The sequence below is a fragment of the Emydura macquarii genome, unplaced genomic scaffold (genome assembly GCF_026122565.2).
Source record: "Emydura macquarii macquarii isolate MOO-44397 ecotype Brisbane River unplaced genomic scaffold, CSIRO-AGI_Emac_v2 contig_1343, whole genome shotgun sequence".
Lineage (NCBI taxonomy): Eukaryota > Metazoa > Chordata > Testudines > Chelidae > Emydura > Emydura macquarii.
Window position 1 is genome coordinate 31,663 of NW_027131480.1, and position 25,585 is coordinate 57,247.

Sequence of the window (25,585 nt, forward strand, 5' to 3'; positions counted from 1 at the left end):
GGAGATTAATTCAGCCTGAAACAATATTCCTGAGATGTCTGAACTGCTCCATTCCTGTCAATGGGTGTTCCCTTCCCCTCTCCCCAGTTCTGGAGAGTTTTTTATATGTGTGTCAAGGATGCCCATTCTCAGCTCCTCATTCCTGTCCCAGCAGTTTGACCCTGTTGCATGCTCTGAGCATCCCTGTTCTAAGCTCCCCACACACAGGATTGCAGGGCTTCCCCAGATCCTGGCTCACATGGGTGGGGGAGGGAGATGGGCCCAGACTCCTCCAAAGGCTGGCTTACATGAGGGGGCCAGGGAAGGGACTCACATGCTCATAGATGCATTGCCCCCCCGCCAGATCCTGGCACCCCCACAGGGTCAGGGAGTGTGGCTTAAGCACCACGAGGTGGGACAGGGACCCCTAGATCCCAGCTCATGTGTGGGGTAAGAGTGGGACTCGAACAGCTCCAGAAAGGCAAGTCCTCTCCAGAACCTGGTCATGGCACATACATACAGGAGGGGAATGTGAGGCTGACAGATGCCCCTGCTCCTATTCTTCCCCATTCCCGCTATCACTAACTCTCATGAGCCCCTCTCCAGTATCGTACTCCTCCCCTTCACTTCCTCTCCACTAGTCCTTCTTTGGGACACTCTGTGTCTGAAAGCAACACTCCAGAAACCCATATTCACCACTACCATATAATTTTATGTTCTGTACAAAATATGCTTTGTGAGGTATCATTTTAAAGTCTTGATCTGCTAAACATTAATATCCTGGTGAATTGTGCTATCATTGTATGTGAAGTTATGAAATATTGTTGTATATGCTACTAGAACATGTTGTGAGTTGGGAAACTCCCACAATCAGCCTTCCAAACACAACAATGAAGTGGCCAGACAGCATAAATAGCTCACTAACACCAGCAAGGAGACAATCTATTATACCAGAGATGGTATACAATGGAGACTTCACAGACAGAAGCATGTAGGCAATGACCATTCCTTGTCCAATGGGTGTGGCAACCCCAGTCAGGAGCACTGATTGTTCCAGCAAGCTGGAACAAACAATAAAAGAATGGGAGTGACATCAGCACTTGGCCTCACTCCCCCACAAATCAACAGCTGAAGGAACATCTGGTCAAAAGGACTTCAAAAGGGGGAGAGGAATCCCAGGCAGGGAAGGCAGTCTTCACCTGCATTTATGGAACTGCTTGTACCAACTAACAAGGGTGAGACATTGCTAATTCCAATCCTGTATAGTAATATAGAATTTAGTCTGAAAACTTACTTTTATTTCTTTCATAGCTACCTTTAGTCTCTTTACACTTACCACTTATAATCACTTAAAAATCTATTCTTCTGTAGTTAATAAATCTGTTTTATAATTTTACCTAAGTGTGTCTTGAATTGAAGTTTTTAGAATATATTAGTTCAGTAAAAAAAAAGCTGGTGCATGCCTTCCCCACATTGACTCATAGACTATAAGATCAGAAGGGACCATTATGATCATCTCATCTGACCTCCTGCACAATGCAAGCCACCGAACCTCACACACCCACTCTTGTAATAGACCCCTAACCTAAGACTGAGTTACTGCAGTCCTCTAATCATAGTTTAAAAACTTCAAGGTACAGAGAATGCACCAGCAAGTGACCCATGCTCCATGCTGTAAAGGAAGGCAAAAACCCCCCAGGGCCTCTGCCAATCTGCTCTGGAAGAAAATTCCTTACCAACCCCAAATACTGCGATCAGCTCAACCTTGAGCATGTGGACAAGACTCACCAGCCAGACACCCGGAAAGAATTCTCGGTAGTAACTCAGAACCCACCCCATCTATCATCCCATCACAGGCCATTGGGCATATTTACCACTAGTAGTCAATGATCAATTAATTGCCAAATTAGGCTGTCCCATCATACCATCCCCTCCATAAACTTATCAAGCTTAGTCTTGAAGCCAGCTAGGTTTCTTGCCCCCACTGCTCCCCTTGGAAGCCATAGATGGGGGTGCAGACTAATTAATGAGTTTGCACTGCACAGAACTCTGTTCAGTTCAAGATGATGTACTCCTATAAGTTAAAGCTTGGAAAACTGGAGTGAATTGCCTGATGCCTGTATCCATGCCTGTTTGTTCATCTCCAACTGAGCATTGGTGGGAAGCCCACCTCAATCTGGTTAGTTAAGGGTGCCCAGTGGTTCCTTTGCTTCCAGGCTGCACCCTGGGGGGTTGCAACTCCTTAACACCCCCACCTCTCCATCACCTGAACTCCCAACCTCTCTCCCACTGTTTCTATCTACTCTTCCACCACCCTCCTCTCCCAGTGAGCATTTGCTTGTGTAGTTTATTTTCTTTTCAACAATTAGTTTCAATGCCTTCTGAATATTCTATGTACACAGATTACATAGATTACATTGCCAAAAAATAAAAAAATCCCCCTTAAGAGAGGCAGGTTGGAGGAGTACACTGGTGTTTTTTTTAACTTATTTTTTTCCCCAGGCTGGTGCTCAACTTCAGTGACCACTATTTACCCTCAAAGCCACCCACATCTCACAGCTTACTGGTAGTTGTCCAGTTAGTCCTTTACACAGCACATGCTCAGTATAATACATTAGGCGCATGAGTAGGTGAGCAAACTTCTCAAGCTCCTCACTGGAGAGACAAACTCTTTTTGAAATAACATTTTAATTTGAATTCTCTCAAAGGGCTGGTAGACTCCATACATTCTGTTGGGGGTAACACCTGAGTGTCTGAAATCCTGGTGCAATGATCTGAGCCCTGGGTTGATCTCTTTCCCTGAGCAAAACTAAATCGCTAGAATTTGTCAATTTTAAGACAAGTTGCCTTTTATTCTGGGAGCTGTATTTAGGGACCTTCTTGGTCAAATGACCCCAAATTTGGATCCCTTATAGAACCCTGCACTCCATTGTGATACACCAAATATCAAGGCAACCCAAGTAGCCATGTAGATTTTAGAGCACTTAGAATAGTTAAACTTTAAACTAGGGATGTAAGGGGCTAAGCGTTTAAATGTTTAAACAGTAAGCAGCTATCTTACCATTTATTAATTAGTTTAAACGGTGTCCCAGGGAGGGAAGGAGGCACCGAGCCCAGTGCCACTCTGCCCGTGTGAGAGCTGGCCACCTGCAGCTCTGCATGCTGTGTGGGGAGAGTCATGCTGGTAACTCTAGCTCATTGGAGAGGAGACAAGCCCAGCACGGCTTCCCCATGCATGCAGCGCCATAGCTGGGCAGCTCCCGCTCAGCCCAGCATAAAAGCTGCCCAGCTGTGGTTCAGTAAGTGCACACCTGGGGGGACCTGCGCTGGGCTTGAAAGATGCCCAGCTAGCTCCCCCCACACTGCTCCTTTAACCATTTAAACATTCTGTTTTTAGAACGTTTACATGGATTAATAATTCAAGCAATTTTACATCCTTTTTTTAAACAAAAAACGGTCTTAACCTAATTATTGCAGAGCTGTCACTGGGCTATATCACCACTCTCTAGTGCTTTCCCATCAGATCTCTGAGTTCTACTGTTCGGATTCAGTGAGCTCCCAATAAGCTAGGACACAATAGCCATGATATGTAAGAACGCCAGTTTTTTCTCATGACGTTTGTGTGATGTCCTCCAGACTCCTAAGGAGCACTTTGGAACCATCCAAGCAGAGGCTGGTCCCTCCCGCCCCCGAGACAATCCATCCCAGACGTGACACAGAGCCCAGCGCGGTCCATGCTAAGGCAGAGTTTGGTGGCTGCTGTGTGACCCCTCCCACAGGGCAGACATGGGCAATAACGCCTGTACTGTCAGAGCCTGATTATCACATCTGAGCATCCTGAATTAGCAAAGTGCCCAGTATACTAGGAAATAATTATTAATTACTTATCCCAGGTCACTGGGGCTCCTTCATCACATCTCTGGAGATCACTGTGTAAGAGAAATGCCCCTCTAATCCCCCTTCTCCTTATTCTCAGGGTACGGCGGGTACAGGCTGGCAAACGGCAGCACAGGCTGTTCGGGGAGAGTGCAGCTTCGCCATGGAGGCGCCTGGGGAACCTTCTGTGACTCCCAGTGGGATTTACAGGCTGCCCACACCCTCTGCCAGCAGTTTGACTGTGGATTCACCTTGTCGATGCCAGCAGGGCAGCTCTTCGGGACAGGAGATGGGCCTGTTTGGAACGGCACGATTGGCTGTGAGAGGAACAAATCCCGCCTGAGGGACTGTCCTGTTACTGCGCTGGGAGCAACTGAGTGTCCCCCCGGGAGCGAAGCCAACGTGGTGTGTTCAGGTGAGCCGCAGTGGGAAAGAAAAGGATTGGGGGACATCTTCCACCAGATCTACACAGTGTGTAAATTGGCCAAGCTCCATTGATCTCAGTGAGGCTATGCTGATTTACACCAGGCAGGGATCTGGCCCATAAATTGGCATCCTCTCCCTGCCCCAGCCAAGTGGACTGGAACTGATCCCTCTGTGAAATGCTTGTGGTGCCTTGAGTATGAAATGTACCCAGGAAACCCAATTCTGAGCTCTTGTCCTCCCCCACCACACACACACACACTAAGCAGCATGGATCGAGTATCACTTTGTGTATGTGCTGGCGGAGGAAAGCCCCCCAGAGTAACTGGTAGCATTGAACAACAAGAACAAGCTCTTCCTGTTTCCCACTCCCTCCTTCTCATTGCATTAACACTGATCACCCACCAACTCAGCACCTACTTTCCCTTGTGTTCAGGGTGCCTGGGCGGCAGGTTAGTGAACGGCACCGAGTGCTCCGGGAGAGTGGAGATCCGACACAGAGACACATGGGGAAGCCTCTGTGATTCCCACTGGGATTTGCAAGATGCCAACGTCCTCTGCCATCAGCTGAACTGTGGATACTCTGAGTCGATACAGGGAGGAGCCTGGTTTGGGGAAGGGAGCGGAACCATATGGAGCGACGCTTTTCATTGTGAAGGGACAGAATCCTGTCTGTGGAATTGTTCTCACAGAGCCCTGGGCAACCCAGCCTGCTCCCCCAGAGACACGGCCAGTGTTATTTGCTCAGGTCAGTTTATTATATGCATGTATATGTTAGTTACAGTGCAGTGTGTATTGCCTGGACTTGGATCTTCATGAGTAGTCCCCTTGACTACAATACTCAGATAAGTAGCAGTATCAGACTGTTGCTCTCTTTGTACCAGTTGCCCAGAACAGAGACCCCCTGGTGCAGTGAGTAGGGTGGTGGGGTCGATCTGAGCACTACGACACAGTGCACTGGGGAGAGTGGCTCTGTGCTATAAGACTGAGGTTTGTAATTCACAGATTCTTTTCAATCCCAGCAGGGCTGACACAGCCCTTCAGCAGATTGAGGTTCGTGTGTCAGAGCCACCTATGCACAGAGATCTCTTCCAAGCCGTGGGGCCATTACCGTACCATTACACTTTCTAGGTGTTTGTCCGTGTGTTCCTGGCCGAAGTGGCCCCTCTTGTCCACCCTGGGTTATGTGCTGGTGGGCTGCAGTCCTCCGCTGCATAGACTGCTCAGTGTGTTGTAGGTTTATGGATAATTAATATCCTACAGCACTTCGTACAAATAGCCATTTCTTTGACAAAGATCCTGGTTTTCACAAAATTGTTCAGATGGTTCAAGAGCTCTGCTCCTTAACCAGCTGGGAACTTTCACAGAGATCCTGCTCTTAGTGAAAGCAGCCGGAGCTTTGATAAAGGTCCTTCTCTACAATGAAACATCAATACTGCAGGGCTCCTTTTTCCTCCAGGCTTCCCCAAAGATTTTCCTCTATTCATCTTCAAAGGTTTTCCCATGCCACCCTGGAGAACAGCAGTAGCTAATAGATGGCGTTTTATCTATTGGCTACCCACAGTGGCTTAGGCCCAGATTTTCACAGGTATTTAGGTGTTGCTGCTCTCAGCATTGCAATGCCTAACTGGTTTTGGAGCTTCAGACTCATTTTCAAAAAGTATTTAGGCACCTAGCAGCCTTAATCAATGGGATCCATAGGATTCACATCCCTGCGCAGCATAGCTACGCCAACCTAACCCCCAGGGTGGACACCGCTAAATCAGTGGAAGAATTCTTCCCTTGACCTAGCTACCACCACTTGGAGAGGTAGATTACTTACAGTGATAGTAAAACCCCTTCTGTGGCTGTGGGAAGCATCTGCAGTACGTCACTACAGCGGCATAGCTGCAGCGCTGTAGCGGTGTCACTGCAGCTCCTGTAGTACAGGCATGGCCTTAGTAAAACAAACATGTCATGCACACACAGAAAACACTCTCAATAGTGTTTGGAATACTATGAGTAACTTTTAAACATAAGCTGGTAGACCCTAAATCTACTGGTTTTCCTTCTAAGGACTGTCCCCTTTTGTTTCTGTTACAAACATTCAAATATAAGGCTTCAGTTTAACATGTTCTTTACTTCAGCACACAGATCAAAACACATTCCTCACTGATCTTCTCCGAGAGATGAGTTCTCTGTGTGGTCGTACTGTGTAGTATGTGTCACCTGGATTCTTCAGAGCTTGAGAAATGGGAGCATCTCAGTCATTTCATACATTTCAGGACTCGGTCAGCAACCAAACAGTCTGGGGATCTCCACAGTTCTCAGCCGTCCAGCCCTTGGTTAATAGCTGACTGGGTCTCAGTTGTTGGTGAAACAGAAATCTGTAGCTTGTATTCAAAGTGGTGCTAAGGTTGGGATCAGCATCTATAATATCCACTTCCTGGATTTCTGTAAGGTTCTCACTATATAGAGCAGGATTTTCTTCCCATAATCCCAGCTAAATCAGGCAAGAATTCACAAATCCTCCCCTCACTAAGTGCTGTCCCATTCTCTCTCTCTTTAACTGAGACAGAATCCCAGTTTTGAGCAGTTGGCTGATAGCTAAATGTGGTATTTAGGGATAATAAATACACCCTCCCAGCTTTCCCTTTAGATCCATACAAGACATCGCCATAGACCAAATATTATCTTAATGAAGGGCTTCCCTAGAAAATAAAGCTGGCATAATACTGACCTGTATCCACAGTGGCACAGGGATTGGGATCCAGCCCTCACAGCAGACATAGCTCTCAGTCCTGCATCTTTCAGCTGCTGAGTCCACAGGGCTGTCATTGACTCCTGTATTTATAACCTTCCCCTGCTTGCACTCTGATTAGCTCAGCCCTCAGGGGGTGACTAGGGGCTGACCTGCCAGATGGATTGCCCACAGTGAAACAGAAGCACAGAATATCCAGTAAAATCCATGTCTTCTCCCCACTGCGTCTTTCCCTTCCTGTCAGAGAAACAAAGTCAAATGCTGTAGCACAGAGCATGTGGGTCACACTGACATGGAGATTCTGGGCTGTAAATGAGGGGAAATTACACCCGGTCTGATTCTCACTAACCCTCAGGGCTCATTTGCATCTGCTCAGCATAAAGAAGCCTTAATGTGAGAATCAGACCAGACATAACCTTAATAGAAAACAGAGGAGTTGAATCCTGGTCTTATGTGCAACATTAATCCCATCTTTAACAACGGACTCGCTACAGTCCCTGTATGTATATCCTTATAACTGCTTATATATTTAGGAAGTTTTAACTGATTTACAAATCATGTTTTGGGAGCACTTTGGCTCCTTTGGAATGCAAGGTGCTGTATGCACTGTATAAATCTCCAGTGACAGTAATCACCTGAAAGGGTCTTGGCTTCTCCCACAAGGAACTTCAGCAACTTCATGTGTTTAGAAAAAAATCGGACTTTCTTCCTCAATGTCCAGAGGTTGCTCACCCCTCCAAGCATCAGCTTCAGCCAAGCTGATAGCTAGAGTTCATGGGAAAAGTAACTCAAGTTTCCAGAATTGCAGAGATGGCCTGCAAAAACCTGCGAGGTGCAGAAAAGCCTTTATTGTGTTGGCTCCTTATGAGTTTGGAGCTGACGTGGTGATTTCAGGTCGCCACTGTACATTGAACAGAGACAAACAGGACAGGGGTTTTCTGACAGTGCTGGATCTCGGAATAGAAACAGGGCAGTGGAGAGCTTGGTGCGTTCATTTCAGGGGAATACCCAGACTCCTGTTGTAAATCAGAGCTATCTCATAGCGCTGCCGCTATCAGTGTGTTGTGAAAACACTGCGCACATTTGCACAGGGTGCGTTGGTAATCAGGGACCTGATCTGCCAGGTGCTCCTGAGCACCCTCTACTCATATGGTCTCCACAGGGAAGTGAGAGCATGCCACATCGCACAGGAGGGGCCCAGCTCCCCCAGGATCTGGCCTCCAAGCTGGGGAACCCTTTCCCACAATCACCCCCTGCATTAGGACACCTGTCTGAGTAGAAAGACAAATGAAGCAACTGATCGAGGCTGTTCCCTGTATCACTGCACAGCGATGAGGGTTACCTTACAGTTGGCACAGAAACGTGTGTTTCACTTCACACCTGTGCATTATTTCTAATACACCACCAGCAGACAGTGCTATTCAGTGTATTTCCTGTCTTTGTGAGCCCAGGTCGTTCGGAGACGCTCAGATTGTTGAATGGAAAGAGCCGGTGCGATGGGACAGTCGAGTTTTCCCTCCGTGGTGTGTGGGGCAGAGTGCTGGATGACCAGTGGGACATGAACGACGCCAGCGTGGTGTGCAGGCAGCTCCAGTGCGGAGTTGCTGAGAAAGCTTATAACCCCCCTAAGTCTGAGCGAGGAACGGGCCCCATGGGGCTGAGAAGGGTCCAGTGTGCAGGAAATGAGACTCGTCTGACTCTCTGCAACATCTCCACGGCTGAGACAGCCCAGGCAGGAATTGCTGAGGACGTCGGTGTCGTTTGTTCAGGTGACTTAGTGTAAAAATCTTACAAGCGTCCTTTCCTTGTTCAATAGGAACATGACCCAGCCCAGGATCTGCATCCACCCCACCTTGTGCTGAGATCTCATCAGTCCTTGAAAAGATGCGGATCCCAGGTTCAAACTTTCACCCATTAATAGTAAACATAATGTACTACATACAAAATAGCATAGCCGTGTTACAGGGATTATGCAGAGCAGCAATGTCTCTCTCTTTTTATACTTTTATATATTGGAGCTGATCAAAAAAATTTCATCAAAACTTATTTCTGATGAAAAATCTTCACAGTAAGATTACAGATTTTCACAGAAAGTCTGTTTCCATTGAAAATATTCAAATTTGTGTAGAAGAAACACAAATTTATTGGCAGAAAAGGAAACATATTCTTGGATAGTTAAATATTTTGTTGGGAAAAAGAATGAATTTCCGAAGCAGATCTAGTGTTTGTAGTGGCTTCTTAATGTTAAAGTCTTGAAAAATGTGCTGACTCGAATCAGAAAACAATAATAAGAAAAGGAAGTCATATGCAGCCTGTTTTGATCAAGAGTGCTAGGGATAGTGGCTCTGGGCTAGATCCCCAACGGAACCTGCGCGTTACAAGGCCTGACTCCTTCGTACCTTACCACCCAATGGAATCACCAGCCCTGAGTTATGCACCCAGCTCCCTGTACAATGCCTGGGAGAGTTAGACCCCCAGTAGCCAGCAAGCTGAACAGGGAACCACCTAAACTTGCCAGCAATGAAATGCCAAGGAAGGGGGTGGGGCTTAGGGCCTAAATACAAAAATTTATTCAGGTGCCTAACAGTCACTGATCTGAGCCTCCGTCCCCTGACACCCAGGCTGGAGGCAGGAACCTATCTCTGATAGGGAATCTCTGCCATGAACGCACTCCTGGAGCTAGTCATGTAGGCCAGTACAGCTCTCTCCTCTCCCCATTTTACCCATAACCCAGTGACTGAGGCACTCACCTGGGATGTGGGAATCCTACTTTCAAATCTCTGCTCTGCCTTATCTGGAGCAGGAACCGGAACACAGGTGAGTGCCCTAATTACTAGACTATAGGGCAGGGGTGGCCAAACAGCGGCTCGCGAGCCACAGGCAGCTCTTGTACAGTTAAAATGCGGCTCTCAGAGCCCCCTACACACCCCCATTATCCTCCTACCAAACTGGGTGAGGGGAAGTTGGGGCTTCAGGCCTGCGGTGGGGTGGTGGGGCTCGGGGCTTCTGCCAGTGGAGAGGGGGGTTTCAGCAGGAACAGGGCAGAAGTCCTGAGCCCCGGCAGGCTCCTCCCTGCAGGGCAGAAGGTCCACGAGCCCCACCCTCCCTGCAGGACAGAAGCCCTGACCCCCATCACCCCACCACAGGGCTGAAGCTCTGAGCCCTGGCAGGCATGCTCTGGCCCTCGCACTCTGAAGATTGTCATATGCGGCTCAGAGGGTCAGTACGTTTGACCACCCCTGCTATAGGGTGTTCTGGGCTGGGTCTCTCCTGTTGGAAATGTTCTACTTTGTACAAATAATTAGTCATTCAATCAGAGAACAATCAAAAGTCTGACTCTAGCAGGTGGTCAGGACGCTTGCCCGGGATGTGGGAAAGTCAAGTCCCTGCTTCAGTAAATATTTAACGATTTATACATGACGCATTTATAAAAAGGCAGCTAGGCACCTACGTACCTTTGTGGATCTAACCCTCTGCCACTGAGGAAATACCTCAAAGCTGCTGTTATAATGTGACGCTCTTATGGCCTCGTCTTGTAACTGCAATTTTCCTTCATTTAAAGGAAAAAATAAAAAAAAACAAAAACAAAGGATTCTGTGACGGGGTTTTTCATTGTTCTTGGCTCTACATGACTTTTGTACAAGATAATTCTAATGTTCTTTTTGCTAGGATACTATTTACTTTAAGACTCCACAATAAAAGTAAACATAGGGCCCTAACACTGGTACCATTCAAGTAACAGAATTTTTAGTATGTCCCTATATGGGACGCTGTAAGGTTACTGCACTGAAACCATTGTTCGGCACATTCCAACTACAGGGTAACTACAGCACGTTAGGAACCCCTTCCTGCTCCCACAGTGTCAGTGGAAGCTTCATTGATTTCAGCAGGAATAGAATTGAGCCCTAAATGCCTAGGACTTCATTGTAGTCACATGCATCCAATTTGCCGTTCTTTCTCTTTATTTCTAAAATCAATTGGTACCAAGTCTGCTTTTCTCTAATCCTCTAGTACCTCCCCAATTCTTTAACAATTGCAAAGAATATTTGTTTTTTGGCAAATTCATTGGCTAATAATTCCTTGAACAACTTAACGCCTATCATTTAAGAGCTGTTTGAACATATTCAAAATTTCCAGTTAGGGCTGATTCTGCAAAACCTCATTTTCACAAGTAGCTCTGACCCACGTGACAAGGATTGCTTGGATGAGTAAGGAATTCAGCATTGGGCTCTTACACTCACTGGGTGTTGATGAATACTGTTCTCTAAAAACAGTCCTCAGTTCCTTACTCAACGGGCATCTCTCCTTTTCTGTGTGTCTTCTTAAAGACAGGTTTTTAAAAGTATTTCAGTATCTCAATCACTGTAGCATCATCACTGATTTGCATGGAAGTTGTTCAGTTATCATTTTACTGCACATTAACAGCTGGGCTCTCTCCCTGCAGGGAGCAGGCAGATCAGACTGGTGGATAGGGCAGGTCGCTGTGCCGGGAGAGTGGAGATTTATTACAATGGCACCTGGGGAACAGTCTGTGATGATTCCTGGGACCTGACAGACTCCAACGTCGTTTGCAAACAACTGGGATGTGGACACGCCATCAATGCAACTGTCTCTGCTCATTATGGGCCAGGATCTGGGCCGATCTGGCTGGATGATGTGAACTGCTCTGGGAATGAATCAGATCTCTGGGCCTGTCCTTCCAGTGGCTGGGGCCAGCACAACTGCAGACACAAAGAAGACGCGGGAGTTCTCTGCTCAGGTCTGGCCTGTGAATGCTCCTGTGAACCAGTTACCAGGGGATGTAATGGAGGATGCAGACATTTGAGGAGAGAGTGGAGAATGATAGAGACTCTCTCTCACTGTCTCTGCGTCTCTCCTACCTACCTACCTACCGAGGCCCTGATTTAGAACGTCCCCATTTCCCATCAGATCCTCCCAGGGGTATTGGAGACATCACAGCATTTCTCTGGGGTTGGGAGGGGCTGTCACTGCTGTATTGCAGGTCTCACTGTGTGTGTAACTGCTGGGAAATGGGGACTTTCCAGAGGTGACCATTGTATTTCTAATGGGCCTGTGCTGTCCAGAAGAGTCGGATTCTTGGAGTGATCCTCTCTGGCACTTGCTTTTGCCAAATAATGCATAGGGTTGTTAGCGATCACTGAGATATCGGTTGTGTCACCCACGTTACTTTCAGAATCAGAGAATTTAAATTGCACTTTTGCACATTTCCTCCTAGAGTTCACAGATGTGAGGCTGGTGAGCGACAGTGACTGCGCTGGGCGGCTGGAGGTTTTCTACAATGGGACATGGGGCAGCGTTTGCTCCAATCAGATGTCTAGTGTTACTCCAGCAATTGTCTGCAAACAGCTGAACTGTGGGGATGGAGGGCAGATTGCAAGAGACTCTGAATATGGACCAGGATCTGGTCCCACGTGGTTGGACCACGTTACATGCCATGAGCAGCACAGCTCCCTTTGGCAGTGCCCATCAGACCTGTGGAAACCGCAATCATGTGATGACCGCGTCGAAGAGACCCATATTTCTTGCAGTGGTAATTCTGAAACTGTCTGTCCATATGCACACACGCACCCTCAGCACATTTAACTCATTGAAAAGTTCTGATAGATATTTTGCATGTATTTACTTTTCAGTACAGACAGTTTTACATGTGCAGCAGTGACACAGACACATTTTTGTTGTCCATTCTAGGAGTGAGAATATGGCCCATGGAAAACAATCATAGGAGGTAATTATTTGTACAATGGTACACAGTGCAGTCGCCTAGGGAGAGCCCACAAATTCCTTCCATTAAGCGAGTGTCGTTTGGGAATCTCTGTGTCTATCCTTTTGGGGTGAACAACCAGAGATGGGCCCAATGTCAGTGACCAGGAGCTGGGTGGTGGTGGCAAGTGGTTAGAGCAGGAGCTGGTAATCTGGAATCAGAGCCAAGGGTCAGAGCTGGAGTCAGATGTCAGGAATCGGAGCCCAGGGTTAGGACTGGGTTACCAGGAACAAGGCAAGGCGGGGTAAGGATGGTGTCAAGGCAAGAGCAGGGCTGGGAACAAGGCAGGAGCACAAGGTATCGTACCTGTGGGCAAGTGCTTTACGCAGTCGTTGAATGACTGTTGCACCTGCTGGGCTTAAGAGCTGGACTGCTGATCCTTCACACCAACCAGGCGGGGGGGACCCTACTACAGGCCAGCTGTGCTTCTTTGGATGCCTGGAGACTGGCTCTGCTGCAGCCTGTGTAATCTGACACCCAGGCTATGAAATCTGGGTCAGGATCAGAAATCCCAAAAGTGTGTCTGTGTGTAGATGTGATGGGGATGCTCTACTCACCACATGTATGGCGCCTCCTCCTGGCCATTCTGGGGAATAGCTCACCAGGTCGACATCTCTCCCCACGGTTGCAAGACATCCCTCCCCCTCTGTCTCTTTCTCTGCTACCCCACTCTCTCTCTCTCTCTCTCTCTCTCTCTCTCTCTCTCTCTCTCTCTCTCTCTCTCTCTAGGTGTTGCAGTGGCCACTTTGTGACTCAGCCCTCCGGCTGAACAAGGCAGGAGCATGAGCTATTGCAGCTGTGGGCAAATGCTTTGAGCAACCATTGAACAGCTGCTTCAGTTGCTGGGCTTCAAAGCTGGATCTCCCCATCTCTGTCTGCAGTCCCTCTCACACTCTAAGAGCTGCTGCGGTCTCTTTGTGACTCAGCCCTATGGCTAGGTCACTATCATGGTTTCCCTTTTCGGGAGGAGGGGATGTCTCTTCTCCCAAACAGGCTCAGGCAGTCTTCCTATGCACTGTCCCGCTGGTGCTACTTCCCCAGGCCCGCCCTCTATTCTAGGTTCCAACTCAGGGACCCTCTAGTCAGCAGCCAAGGTCTGTTCCACCCTGTACTTGGTTGCATTTCCCTGAGTCCTTTTCTAACCTTCTGGCTCTCCCTTCCTTCTCTGCATCTGCCAGCTTCACTGCTCCCTTCTCTCAGGGAGCAATTGCAACCTACACATCTCTGCAGCCTCCAAACATTTCTCCCTCTTCCCAGGGAGTGACTATAGCGTTTCCCAGGCCCCTCTGTTGTCAGCTACCTGGCTTCTATAGATTATGCCTGTTCCTGCACAGGTGAACTTCTTCTAATTAAGGCTTCTCTTTGTCTAATTCGCCCTAGCTTGCTGCACAATAGTGTAATTGATCCCTCTGACCTGCCTGAAGCATTTCAGGGCAAGTGTGGGGGGACACCCCATCCCAGTAGGTGAGAGTTTGTTTCAGATCTATAGTTCCATTTCGGTCCTAGTTCTAGTAACACTATTTCTTGTCTCTGGATCCCCACAATAATATGGGTGAGTTTCAGCTGAGAAATCTCTTTACCTTCAAACCTTCTGTGAAGGGACATGGGGAAGATGGAACAGACTCAGATACCCACAAACATGCACAACACCAGAGAGCTGCATAAAGATTTCAACATCCGTAGTAACAGCTGAGTAATAAATCCATTAACCATTAAACAAACTGGAGTTTAGATTTAAGTGTATAAAATTGATGAAATTTGGGGGTTTAATATTCAGCTATCCCTACTTTTTCCTACATCACCATGCTGCTTAGTCCATTCACATCAGCATTTTGTCTTCTCAGGAAAAAAAACAAAACCAAAACCATCTCAGACCCCATTTGTTGAATGCCCGAACTCTACGAGCTGCACAGGTATCTCTGCTTCCCTGTATCTCCTTCTTGGTCCCTAAGGACTTTCCCAGCTGTCCCAGTGACATGTGAGGTTTCTGCATTTCCAGACAAGGAGAAGTTGCGTGTTGTGGAAGGAGAGGACAGCTGCTCGGGGAGAGTGGAGGTCTGGCGCCATGGCTCTTGGGGAACAGTTTGTGATGACTCCTGGGACCTGGCGGACGCTAACGTTGTGTGTAAACAACTGGGCTGTGGATCTGCCGTATCTGCCCTGGGCGAGGCTGCATTCGGCGAGGGGACTGGTCCCATCTGGGTGGAGAAGGTGAACTGCAAAGGGACAGAGTCATCTCTCTGGGACTGTCCTGCCACGCCCTGGGGTGAGAGCAACTGTGGTCATAAGGAAGATGCTGCCGTGAATTGCTCGGGTGAGTGACAGGGGATGTTTCTGCCACGTGCTGTAATTATCTGGGAGGAGGATGGAGCTGCCTGCCCCTCACTACCCACTTGGTCACAAACCAGCCCCTCCCATCCCCTGTGTGCAGGAGCATCATAGATGCTGTGGGGTGGAACCTTTGTGGGGCCAGATTGGCTAAGCCATCACCCTGCATGGCCCCTGCATCCATCCCAGGCCCCTGTACTGGTTTGTTACTAGAGCCCTCAACACCAGGGACTTGGGCCCTAAATCACTAACATACAGACCCTGTGCTGCTGGGAGGGAGTGTGTGGGAATCAGAACTCCTAGTGTCTGGAGCCCTCAGGGACTCTCAGAGGGGACGTCCTCCCTGGTAACAAACACGGCACCTGCTGTTCACTCTGGTCTCCAACTCTCCTCCCTTCCCTGTGCAGGTGTGACAGAGACGACAGCATCACCGACTACCACAGGTAAAACATCCCCCTCCTCCCTTCCCTGTGCAGGTGTGACACTGCCTCTCACAGAATAATCTCTCCCTGTTGCATGTTCATTTCCATCCAGCTCCCCTGCGTCGCCCTCCGACCGACAGTGGGAGAGTCACGGTGCCCATGGTCGTCTGCATTATCCTGGGGGCCCTGCTCTGCTTCGTCTTAATTGTTCTGGGTGTGCAGGTGCGAAGCGCCAGGTCACAGCGCAGAGGTGGGTCCTGATGCCTGTCACTATGCACAATGTCTCTGCAATGGCCTGGCAGCTCTGTGATGGAAGGCTAAACTGTCCTAGAATGCTTCGCCCCGAGTGGCGCTGTGTGTAACTATTTATGTTAGCTAACCTCAGCCAGGCCTGGCCGAGCATTAAGGGCTCTGATAGTGAACGCACCTGGTGTGTATGTCTGGGAAGGAAGCGCTGTAGCAAGTCCATATCTGGTACAGAAGCCTGACCTAGCCTTGCAACCTATTGTGTACAAGGTGTAGGGATTTCCTTACTCCCTCACAGCCCCTGAATTTCCCCAGCACCGCCCCCCTCTCACCAGTGGTTAACTAGTTACATCACAGGGTTGACAATTTAGTCTGTGGTTGGACATTTGAATTGAAATTGAACCATTAACACACACTTTAAAAGTCTATTCAGTATATGATAAAATACTTGTATCTGAGCAAGCATAATGGGTTTGAAAAGCCTGGACAAAGACTATCTCCCTGTCACCGCTGTTGTTTATTTATGACAATGGCAGTGCATTCGTTATGGTGAGGTTGGCCATTCTAATGATTTCAAATGATGATTCGTAAGCAAGGTCTGAATGAGCTCTCCCCTGACAGCTAGTGATGAGCCGGGGCGCAGGATGGGGAGAGGGGAAGAGGTGTCAGGACCAGACTGTGGTTACATGAACACACCCACTCTGCCTAGGAATCCAGCAGCCAGAGCTGCGTTGCCCAAGAGATCCATTCTGGCTGGTGCTGGGTTACAAATCACTTTAGTGTTGAATGTGGGGCCATGAAATGTTTTCTCAGTGCAGTTTTGTGTGAGTAAAGCGCAGCAGAACCGTACTTAGCCTGTCCTGATTGAGGGGGTCACCCACAGTGATTAATTTGTGCTGAGCCCTAGCACCTCTAGCCTTGGCAGTTCATGGGTTTGCCACGGCAGTTATGAAAGTGAAAATTTGCGTAAGTCCCAGCACCTAATTTCTTGAGCCCCAGCACCAATTTCATTATAAATGAAGCACTTGTCACCCTCAGCTGATCTGCACATGCGAGGCAGGGGCAGTTTGCATGCCAGATCCCTGTGGAGAGAGACAGAGGGGGTGGGGACAGGTGTTTTGCTTGATGATGTGGCTCTGCCTTAGAGTCACAGACACCATTTGCCCTGCCCCTCTCCCTTGCTCAACGATAGAGCTGATTAGGCTCCACAGAGAGTCTTTTGTTTTCTTAAGTGACCCATAGAGCTGAAATCACAGATAATCAGATCTTAGACCTGTTGTGGGACACTGTTTCTGAGGAAGAGACTGCCCAGCCTGCACTAGCAGTGAGCTTCCCCCACTGAGAGCTGAAATCACGGAGAGCTGGGTGGAACCTCAAGAGACTCGCAGCGGTCATAGTGGAAGGTGGCAGCAGAAGATTATGGCGCAGAGCCATCAGCGACAGAGCAAGCAGCCTTTAGAGTGTAGAGTAGCTGGTGGAATAAGCCTGGTGTCTTTTCCACCCCACCCCTCAAGGTGGGAGGTGAATTCACAAGAAAGCATCTCTGAACTCTGGGTCTCTATTAACCAAGGTCAACAACTATGGGGGGTGTAGTGGAGGGAGAATGGAAGGCACATTAAGGAACATTTCTTTGTTGGACTATGTTTTAATGACTTTGCTCCAGAATGCTAGATTTCTGACTGAGAAACTTACATAAATATACATTTCCTAGTGGGCCAGGATTTTAAAAGTGCATTATTTGCCAAGGTGCTTATCTCACATCATCGCTATCTCAAGAGGTTGTTATATTTGGGAGTTTCTGTACTAAATAAGTTTATTATTATATTATAATAAATTATATATATATATATATATATATATATATATATATAAATTATTATAATTAATTGTCACAAATGAACATAAAATGGCCATATTGGGTCAGACCAATGTTCCATCTATCCCAGTATCTTGTTTTCCGACGATGGACAATGCCAGGTGCTTCAAAGGTAATGAACAGAAGAGTCAAGCACTGAGTGATCCATCCCCTGTAGTCCACTCCCAGCTTCTGGCAAACAGAACATGGTGTTACATCTCTGCCAATCCTAGCTAACAGCCATTGATGGACGTATCCTCCATGAATGTATCTAGTTTGTTTTTTTTAACCCTGTTATGGTTTTGGCTTCCACAGCATCCCCTGGCAAAAAGTTCAACATGTTGACGATGCATTGTGTGAAGAAGTACTTCCTTTTCTATGTTTTAAACTTGCTGCCTATTAATTTCCTTGGGTGACCCCTAGTTCTTGTGTTATGTGAAGGAGTAAATAACATTTCCTTGTTCACTTTCTCCACGCCAGTCAAGATGTTATAGACCTCTCTCATATCCCTTCTTAGTTGTCTCTTTTCTAAGATGAAACGTCCCAGTCTTTTTAATCGCTCCTCATATGAAAGCTGTTCCATACCCCTACTCATTTATGTTGCTCTTTTCTGTACCTTTTCCAATCTCAATATATCTTTTTTGAGATAGAACAACCAGAAGAGCATGCAGTATTCAAGATGTGGGCATGCCATGAATTTATATAGAAAAAGTGGAGGAGCTTGGTTTGCCAGACCGACCAACGTAGCCAATGCTGACAACATACATGAAAAGGCTGTAAAATACCAAGCCCCTGGACTTCACTGACGAGCAGAAAACCTTATAAGCCAGTCACTGTCAAAGCCAATTTTAGAAGTACTTAATGAGGCTGTTAAGAATGCTGGAGACACAACACAGTTTATGTGAACAAACACGGTTGTCACATCATACTTTCTATTTAAGCAAGAGATACTGCACACTGCAAACTGGAGGCCAATGGTGAGTGAGTGCATTGTCACTTGTTAATCCTGAAATTGTACACTAGTTCCGGATAAGACTGGCAAATGCTCACTTATCTTTCTGCAAGAAACTCAGCTGACTGGTTAGAAGCATATGGTGTAAGAGAGTAAGACTCAGCAGCAGAAAAAGTGAAGAACTCTCTGACAAAATTCAAAAACTGTGCATACATGGCAGATGATGCACCAATGCAAATGGGAATCAAGTATTAAGTCATTGTGTACATTACATTGATGTCAGTGGTAGGCAAATAGATGCATTTCTAGATGCTCAGGTTTCAGAAGACACATCAGCTGCAGCTATGACAAACCACATCTTAGAAGAGTTAAATGCTTGTAAAGTGAACCCCAAACAGTCGGCTGCTTGTGCATTTGATGGAGCTGCAAACTTCTCTGGATGATATAGTAGACTACAAGATTTGTTCAGAGAAAAGAGTAACCCTAATTACTCCTATACCGCCCAAAAGGACTAAACATCTTGGAAAAAATAGAAGATACACTGGGACTGAAGTTCAAATTAGTCCAAACTGGGAAAACCCGATAGCTTTCTCATGAGCGATCCTTGGCTGTTGTGTGAAAATTACTGCAACCGCTATTACTGGCTTTGGAAAGTATCTACCGAGATGGGATGGATCTAAGTAGTGAGGCCGGTGGATTACTTTTGCTACTAAGTTCAGGGAAGATTCTCTCCATTCTCTCTCTTGTAAGTCTACTGTTGAAACCACTTGGGTCGTAAAACAATGCCATCCAGGCATCTGCTACAACAGTAGTAGACCTTTGTCCAGCAATAGAAGCTACACTTGGATCAATCAGAGAGATATCCCTCGAAAACATACTGGAGGGAGCAAAGACTTCAGTCCAGAAGTTGACTAATGCTGTCACTTATATTGAATCCTTAAGTGAAGAGGACAAGAAATGTTTGTTAAGCCAGCTGAAAAAGTACACAGACTTGATTCTTACAAATCTACAGCAGCGACTTCTGGATTCTATCAACCTCTGTGTAGGTTTTAAAGACGTCTGTCTTTTAAAACACTGACAGTTGAGTGGAGTGAGACACTATCTGCAATGAGACTGCTAAGTGTTCAGGATACAAAAGAGAATTTGAACACAGCGTGGAATGTCATAGGATGAATGAATGAAGATTTGACTTCAACATCTTCTGTCTCACTAGTGGTTTGACTGAATCTTTGTGCTATATTTCCTGGGATGAAAGAAGTAGGAATTCATCTTTTGCTATTCCCAGTCAAAACAGCTACAACTGAGCATTCTTTTTCTTCATTGAACAGAATTTTGTGTTGTGAAAAAAGTTGCCTTCTGCCTGATCATGATCATCTCACGAAGGACTGGAAGTACCAAACACACAAGAAGCCACCAAAGGTGAACGCACTGAATTCGAGAAGTTCATTAACAGAGTTGTACAAAGTTACAACAAGAAACCAAGATGGATGGAGATGTAGTGCTTCATAGTGGGCTTGAGTCACCAACTTTAATTTGTGTGAAGATTTTAAAATAGGTGTGAAATCTAATAAAAGGTCACAAAACATTTTTCAGTTTTGACTGTGATGCCATACAGCTCACCTTCACCCTCACAGGCCCACCCCTCATCAGCCCTCAGCCCCCTGTAAATTCGAACACCCCACCTAATTTCAGTTCCTGGGTAAAAGAATAGGCATTGTGCTTTTTTCTTAGCTAGTATCTTCATCCATGGTCTGGACATGGAAATTAACAGCACAGCCGTGACATTTGCAGATGACTCTGATTTGGGAGTAGTTGAGACCACTGGGGAGGACAGAGAAATTATACAGAGGGGAAATAATATGGTCAGTAAAATAACATGTTGAGATTCCATTTAGAAAAGTTCAAGAAAACCTATGTGAGGGATAGATCCTGAGAAGAGAGGTTTGGTGGGAGGGAAGGAAGAAGGAAGGAGAAATGTTGGAAAAGAGCTTGAGTGATAATGGACAAAGAGATCAGAAAATTCTACTAATCCCTGGCATTTAGGGTATGTTTACCTTGCACTTGGAGGTGTTATTGCACCACCTATAGACATATCTAAGCTGGCCTTTGCCTAACTAGGTGAAAGCTAGCTGGCGTAACAATAGCAGTGTAGTCGCATCAGCATGGGTGTGGGCATGGGCAACCACTGGAGTAAGCACCCAGAGTCCTGGGTAAGGTTGTACATGGAAGGCTAGGCTGTGCTGCTGTGTCTGCAGCCACAGCTACCCAGCTAGCTAGTTCAACGCTAGGTGAGGTGGGTTTACTCATGCTGCGATCACACCTCCATGTTGCAGTGTAGACGTACCCGTATGTAGCCAGCACTTTCCATTTTTAAATCACTGCACAAACATTAGCTAGTTATTTCCCACACAGTCTCTAACTATTTTGCCCATAGGTGTAGGCACCAGGATGGGAGAGGAATGATTTTGGGTGGTACTAGGAGTAATAGTGTAAAGATATCAAGGGAATATAAAGGCTGAGTATCAAGAGAAACGTAATGACAGTGAAATAGCCAATGGAACAAACATGAAAGAGACGTGGTCCCCGTCACCTGGGACGTTCAAATCTAGACTGGACAGAGCAGTGGAATGTGCTGTAGGCATCACTCCTCCACTCGCCCCAGGGGGAGGGGATGGATGATCTAACAGGTTTTCCCACCTCTTGTATCTCTGTCTTAGCCCTGCTTTTTGTTTTCAGAGTCCAGAAGATCCCTGGATCCATTCTTGGAGGCTGTGTACGAGGAGATTGATTATAATCTGATGAGAGAGAAGCAGAAGATGTTTGGTCGCTCAGGTCTGTGTGTGTCATTCCTAACAGGGAATAAATCTCTGATGTATTTTCCACCCTAAAGCCCTGATCCAGAGCAAATCTCCGCAGCCTTCAGCCCTGTGAGTGCTGGATGGCTGCAGGTGCTGGGTCTGCCAGTTACTGGACTCAAATGAATGACTTTCCTCCCTAGCAGACTCTACTAGCCCCATTCTCAGGATACTCATGCCCATCTGTCCATCCTGCAGACTTGCCGTGTAATGCATTATGGGTCAGGAAAATGACTGTCTATTTACTGCATTTTAACTCAATGTCAATCAGTTGGGAAGATGCTGCTCTCAATTTCAGACATTGTCGGGCTCGCTGAGCATGGTCAGTGAATCTCCCTGAGGCTACTTCCAAGAGCTATATTCTTCTATTTGCTGTTAGTGGGAGTAGATCACAGGCTCTGACCCTGGGAGGGGCATGGCCTAATCTGGTAACAAGGTAGATGATGGGGAGCAATTTGCTTTACAAAGGGGGAGACAAGTCTGCCCTGCGGGGATCTGGAGCTTCCATAGACCAGTAGCTCCAGTAGTGATTTTCTGCTGGATCAGGCATGAACTAGCAACATTCAGGAAAAGGCAATAAACTCCCCCTCTCTAAGCAGAGTCTTGCACCCTGAGTGAGAAACAAAACAAGCTTCCCAATTAATGAGAAGGATCTAAATGAAACCAACAGCATTCAGAGCATCCCATGGAAAAGGGCTCACTCAGTGCCTTCCTCAGCTCATGGGGCAATATGGCTGATCCCAGCATCTTCCCAGGCTGATTTTATCCACCCCAAGCCATTTTTCTCTTGGAAAGTCTGTGTCAGCCTCTCACCACTCATCGCTGTGAATTCAGCATCATATCTAGAAGGAACAATTCACTCAGACCGTAAATCCTGCGGCAGGACCTGGAAGTGTCAGCCCTCAGCCAGTTTCTCTGCTCTCACTGTGATGACATCCTGTTTCTCATCTCTCCAGTCTCCTATTCAGATGATTCAGTGACAAATCTGCGGTATTATACCGGGGACAGCGAGGGGGAAAACGATCCAGAATCAGAACAAGGTAACAAGAGAGGGGGTGGATACAAGGACAGACACCCACCTCTGGGTGGGGAATTTAATTGCCACATCAAAGATTTCTGTCCAATCTCTTGATGGAAATGTGATCAAATCCTGACCTTTTCTGTATGTGGTTGATGGTGCTGTGTCCAAGGGAGGAGCTGCAGGGAACAGGACAGGAAAATATTTACATGGCATGAAAGAATCTGACTTTCACAGCTGGCACCTATCACTAAACAACCCCTGATCTGTGCCCATCATCTTAGCCCCCTGCCTCCCTGCCATGAGCATGTAGCTCAAGTCACAGTCTAGCCCGTATAAGGTCAGAGACTTTAAACCATGTCTTTATAGAGTTCAGTTGGATTCACAAGGGTCGGCTCTGGTGCGGAAACTATTATCTTCCAACGTGTCAACAGATAGCTTAATACGGGCTTCTGATCTCATGGAAAGGCATGACAAAGTTGCTATTTGATGTAGTGGGGCAGGGCTGGGCCCCAGTTATTTATGAGGAGCTAAAGGTGGCAGAATTCCTGTTCCCCAGAATGTCCATGACTGCCCCCTTTCCTCTAAGCCGCTCTGTGACTTCTCTGCAACCTCTCTGATAATCAGCCCAAACTCCAAGGCAAAAGACCTTTAATGGGGAACTGGAAACCTGCTGGGGAAATGGGCATATTCAGGGAAAGCTGAGTGTGGTGTTTGCTGTTCCAGAAGGCGCTCCCCTTGCGGGGTCTCAGTTGGATTACGCTAACGTGGAGGAACCTGCATCGAGTGACATCCGCCGGGCTCCAAACGGCCAAGGTGGGCAGTGAATCCACCTCTTGAAAGCAACATCACCCCTTAGCTACTGCTGCTGCCCCCCTCCATTTTCTTCTCTGCCTTTTGGTCCTGAACTCAGGGCTGGGGAGAATTAACCAGACTAACTTGGATGGAAGCAGGGAGGGGCATTTGGCAATGAATGGCTTCCCCTGTTGTTCCGTTAAGGAGCCATATCTTTGTGTTTTCCATCTTTCCTTTTTGCGTCCAAACAGCCTCCTTGATTTGACTCTCTGCAGTCTGGCAGGACAATATCAAACAGGTAGACTGCGCAGTATGTGGTGTTCATCAGAAATATAACATAATACACAGAACTCCCTCGTTCTCTGCACCTGGCATGTAGTTTATTTCTCTAGTCAGTGGAAAGCCTCATCTCATTACTATTAATTCCCATCTTTATTTCAGAGGCCCCTGCCCTACCTGGAGATGCCCCAGGCGACGGTTATGATGATGCCAGGGACATTTCTGACCCTGAAGATGACCCTGGATCTGGGAAGAGTGCTCAGGGAGTCTCTGGGGCCAATGTGGACAGTGACAGAAACAGGGGTTCACAGACAGGTGAGTGGGGAAATGCAATGTTGTCAATTCACAGAATATTTCGCTAGTCTCTGTGTTTGTTTTTTTAATAAATGTCTCAGTTCTTGGAGTTTAACCTAAAGCCTCAGAAACCACATGACACTAATGACAAAAGAATCCACAATTAAAATAAGACCTCATGATTTTTAAGTTAAATTCAGTATATTTGAGGCATGTCTTCTGATTTTTCTGAGCACTTGGGTTTGGCAATGCTGGGAACGTCCGTGTGTCCCAGTGACTGCTCCACAGTCTCCCTCTCGGAACATGGGCGGCACAGCAAGGAAGCAGCACTGTCCAAAGAAACGATTGTGAGGCGTTTCCACTCCCTGTCTTTGTCCGTGGACACATTGGAGAGAGAAATTCCAGAAGGGGTTGTTTGTTGTGCTTGTGTATTGGGATGTCCACTGTGGACAACTGAGCTGGGTGAGCCTCTCCCAGAGGTCACTGTCACTGCACTGAAATACAGCTATTGGTAAACTACCCCTCCCAGCTCTATCCCCACCCTGTCCGCTGCTAAACAGAGTTAAATGGACTTAAACCAAGACAGAGAGAGAGGTGCGTAGATAAGGCCTTGATCCTGCAAACACTAGAGCCCATCTGTCATTCTGCACACACAGGTAGTCTCACTGGGACTGTCCACATCAGCAAAGTTACACGCAACCATTGGCAGGATTTTCCCTGGGAAGATGTCAGCGCCCTGGATGGTAACAGGAAGAGCAGGGCCCTGTTGTGGGGGTCAGTTAAAGGCCTGGCATCAGGTTTGAAATCACTCCCTTCAGTATGTAAATATCCCAGCTAGCATAGGATCAGAGGTGGGGTCAAAGGCTGAGCTACTTTTGCACCTCAGAGGAAATTGGGTGGGCTGAAATGTGCATTTCTTTTGTCTTGATGGAAATAACCTGCAAATGTGCATTGTGTGGGCAGGTGAAATTTATGATGTCCAGGCATGTCCATTGGGATCAGGGCTTCACCCTGCCCAAGCCACCAGATTTCTGGTACTGTGTGGTCCCTTAGGGATTATATCAGCCATCAGGAGTTACAGGAGCCCCTGCTTGCCCATCAGGGAGTTGTCACCAGCTCACTGCCATCCCCACACTCCTCCTGCACCAGGCAGGTCTCAGGACAGAGAGAATCTGCTCCACGTTTTCTTTTTGGAACCGAGCGAGAGAATGGATTAAATTTGTCAGGGGCCCACTCGGAGGAACTGGAAGAGGAGTCTAATTCACAGCCCTTACTGTAGGTTGCCCATCCATGTTATGTGAGTGTACATGGGAGGAGAATGGATACATTGACTGTAATGTGCATGCTTTGCTCTTTTCAGGATGCAGTCTGCACTCCCTAAGAAGTGAAGGGGCCTCTAGGGCTGAACAGGACACTTTGTCCTTGCCTTCTCAAGACCCGGGTTATGACGACGTCGAAGATGGCATCTCTGGTGACATCAATATAAGAACAGCTGAGTTCAGATCAAATATCTTGTGAGGATGTAAATGCTGTATGATTAGAATCTTCCTCTCCCAAATGCTCATTGGGGCATGGGGGCATCAGAGAAAGTCACTGCTTGGGAACTCTTCAATTAGCTTTTTTATTGCAATTTGGTTTATATGCAAGTAATATAAGTGTCAGATGGAGTTGTGATTTCCCCTGTAATTTCCCATTGATCAGATTGTCTGTCACTTCCCTGCTTTTTTGTTCCTAATGTTTC

The 25,585-nt window shown here is 47.1% G+C and overlaps 1 protein-coding gene across 1 annotated transcript in view; it reads left to right on the forward strand.

The window, feature by feature from the left end:
• Positions 1–25,362, forward strand: part of LOC137154942 (antigen WC1.1-like) — a 41,312-nt gene extending 15,950 nt beyond the window's left edge. The window contains exons 3-16 of the mRNA XM_067550786.1: positions 3,956–4,270; positions 4,715–5,026; positions 8,470–8,787; positions 11,649–11,777; positions 12,255–12,583; positions 14,674–14,713; positions 14,800–15,114; positions 15,536–15,571; positions 15,663–15,800; positions 21,340–21,435; positions 22,415–22,498; positions 23,203–23,292; positions 23,713–23,865; positions 25,205–25,362. Of these exons, the coding sequence (XP_067406887.1) occupies positions 3,956–4,270; positions 4,715–5,026; positions 8,470–8,787; positions 11,649–11,777; positions 12,255–12,583; positions 14,674–14,713; positions 14,800–15,114; positions 15,536–15,571; positions 15,663–15,800; positions 21,340–21,435; positions 22,415–22,498; positions 23,203–23,292; positions 23,713–23,865; positions 25,205–25,362 (2,513 nt within the window). The remainder of the gene's footprint in view (positions 1–3,955; positions 4,271–4,714; positions 5,027–8,469; positions 8,788–11,648; positions 11,778–12,254; positions 12,584–14,673; positions 14,714–14,799; positions 15,115–15,535; positions 15,572–15,662; positions 15,801–21,339; positions 21,436–22,414; positions 22,499–23,202; positions 23,293–23,712; positions 23,866–25,204) is intronic.
• The last annotated feature ends 223 nt before the right edge of the window (positions 25,363–25,585 follow it).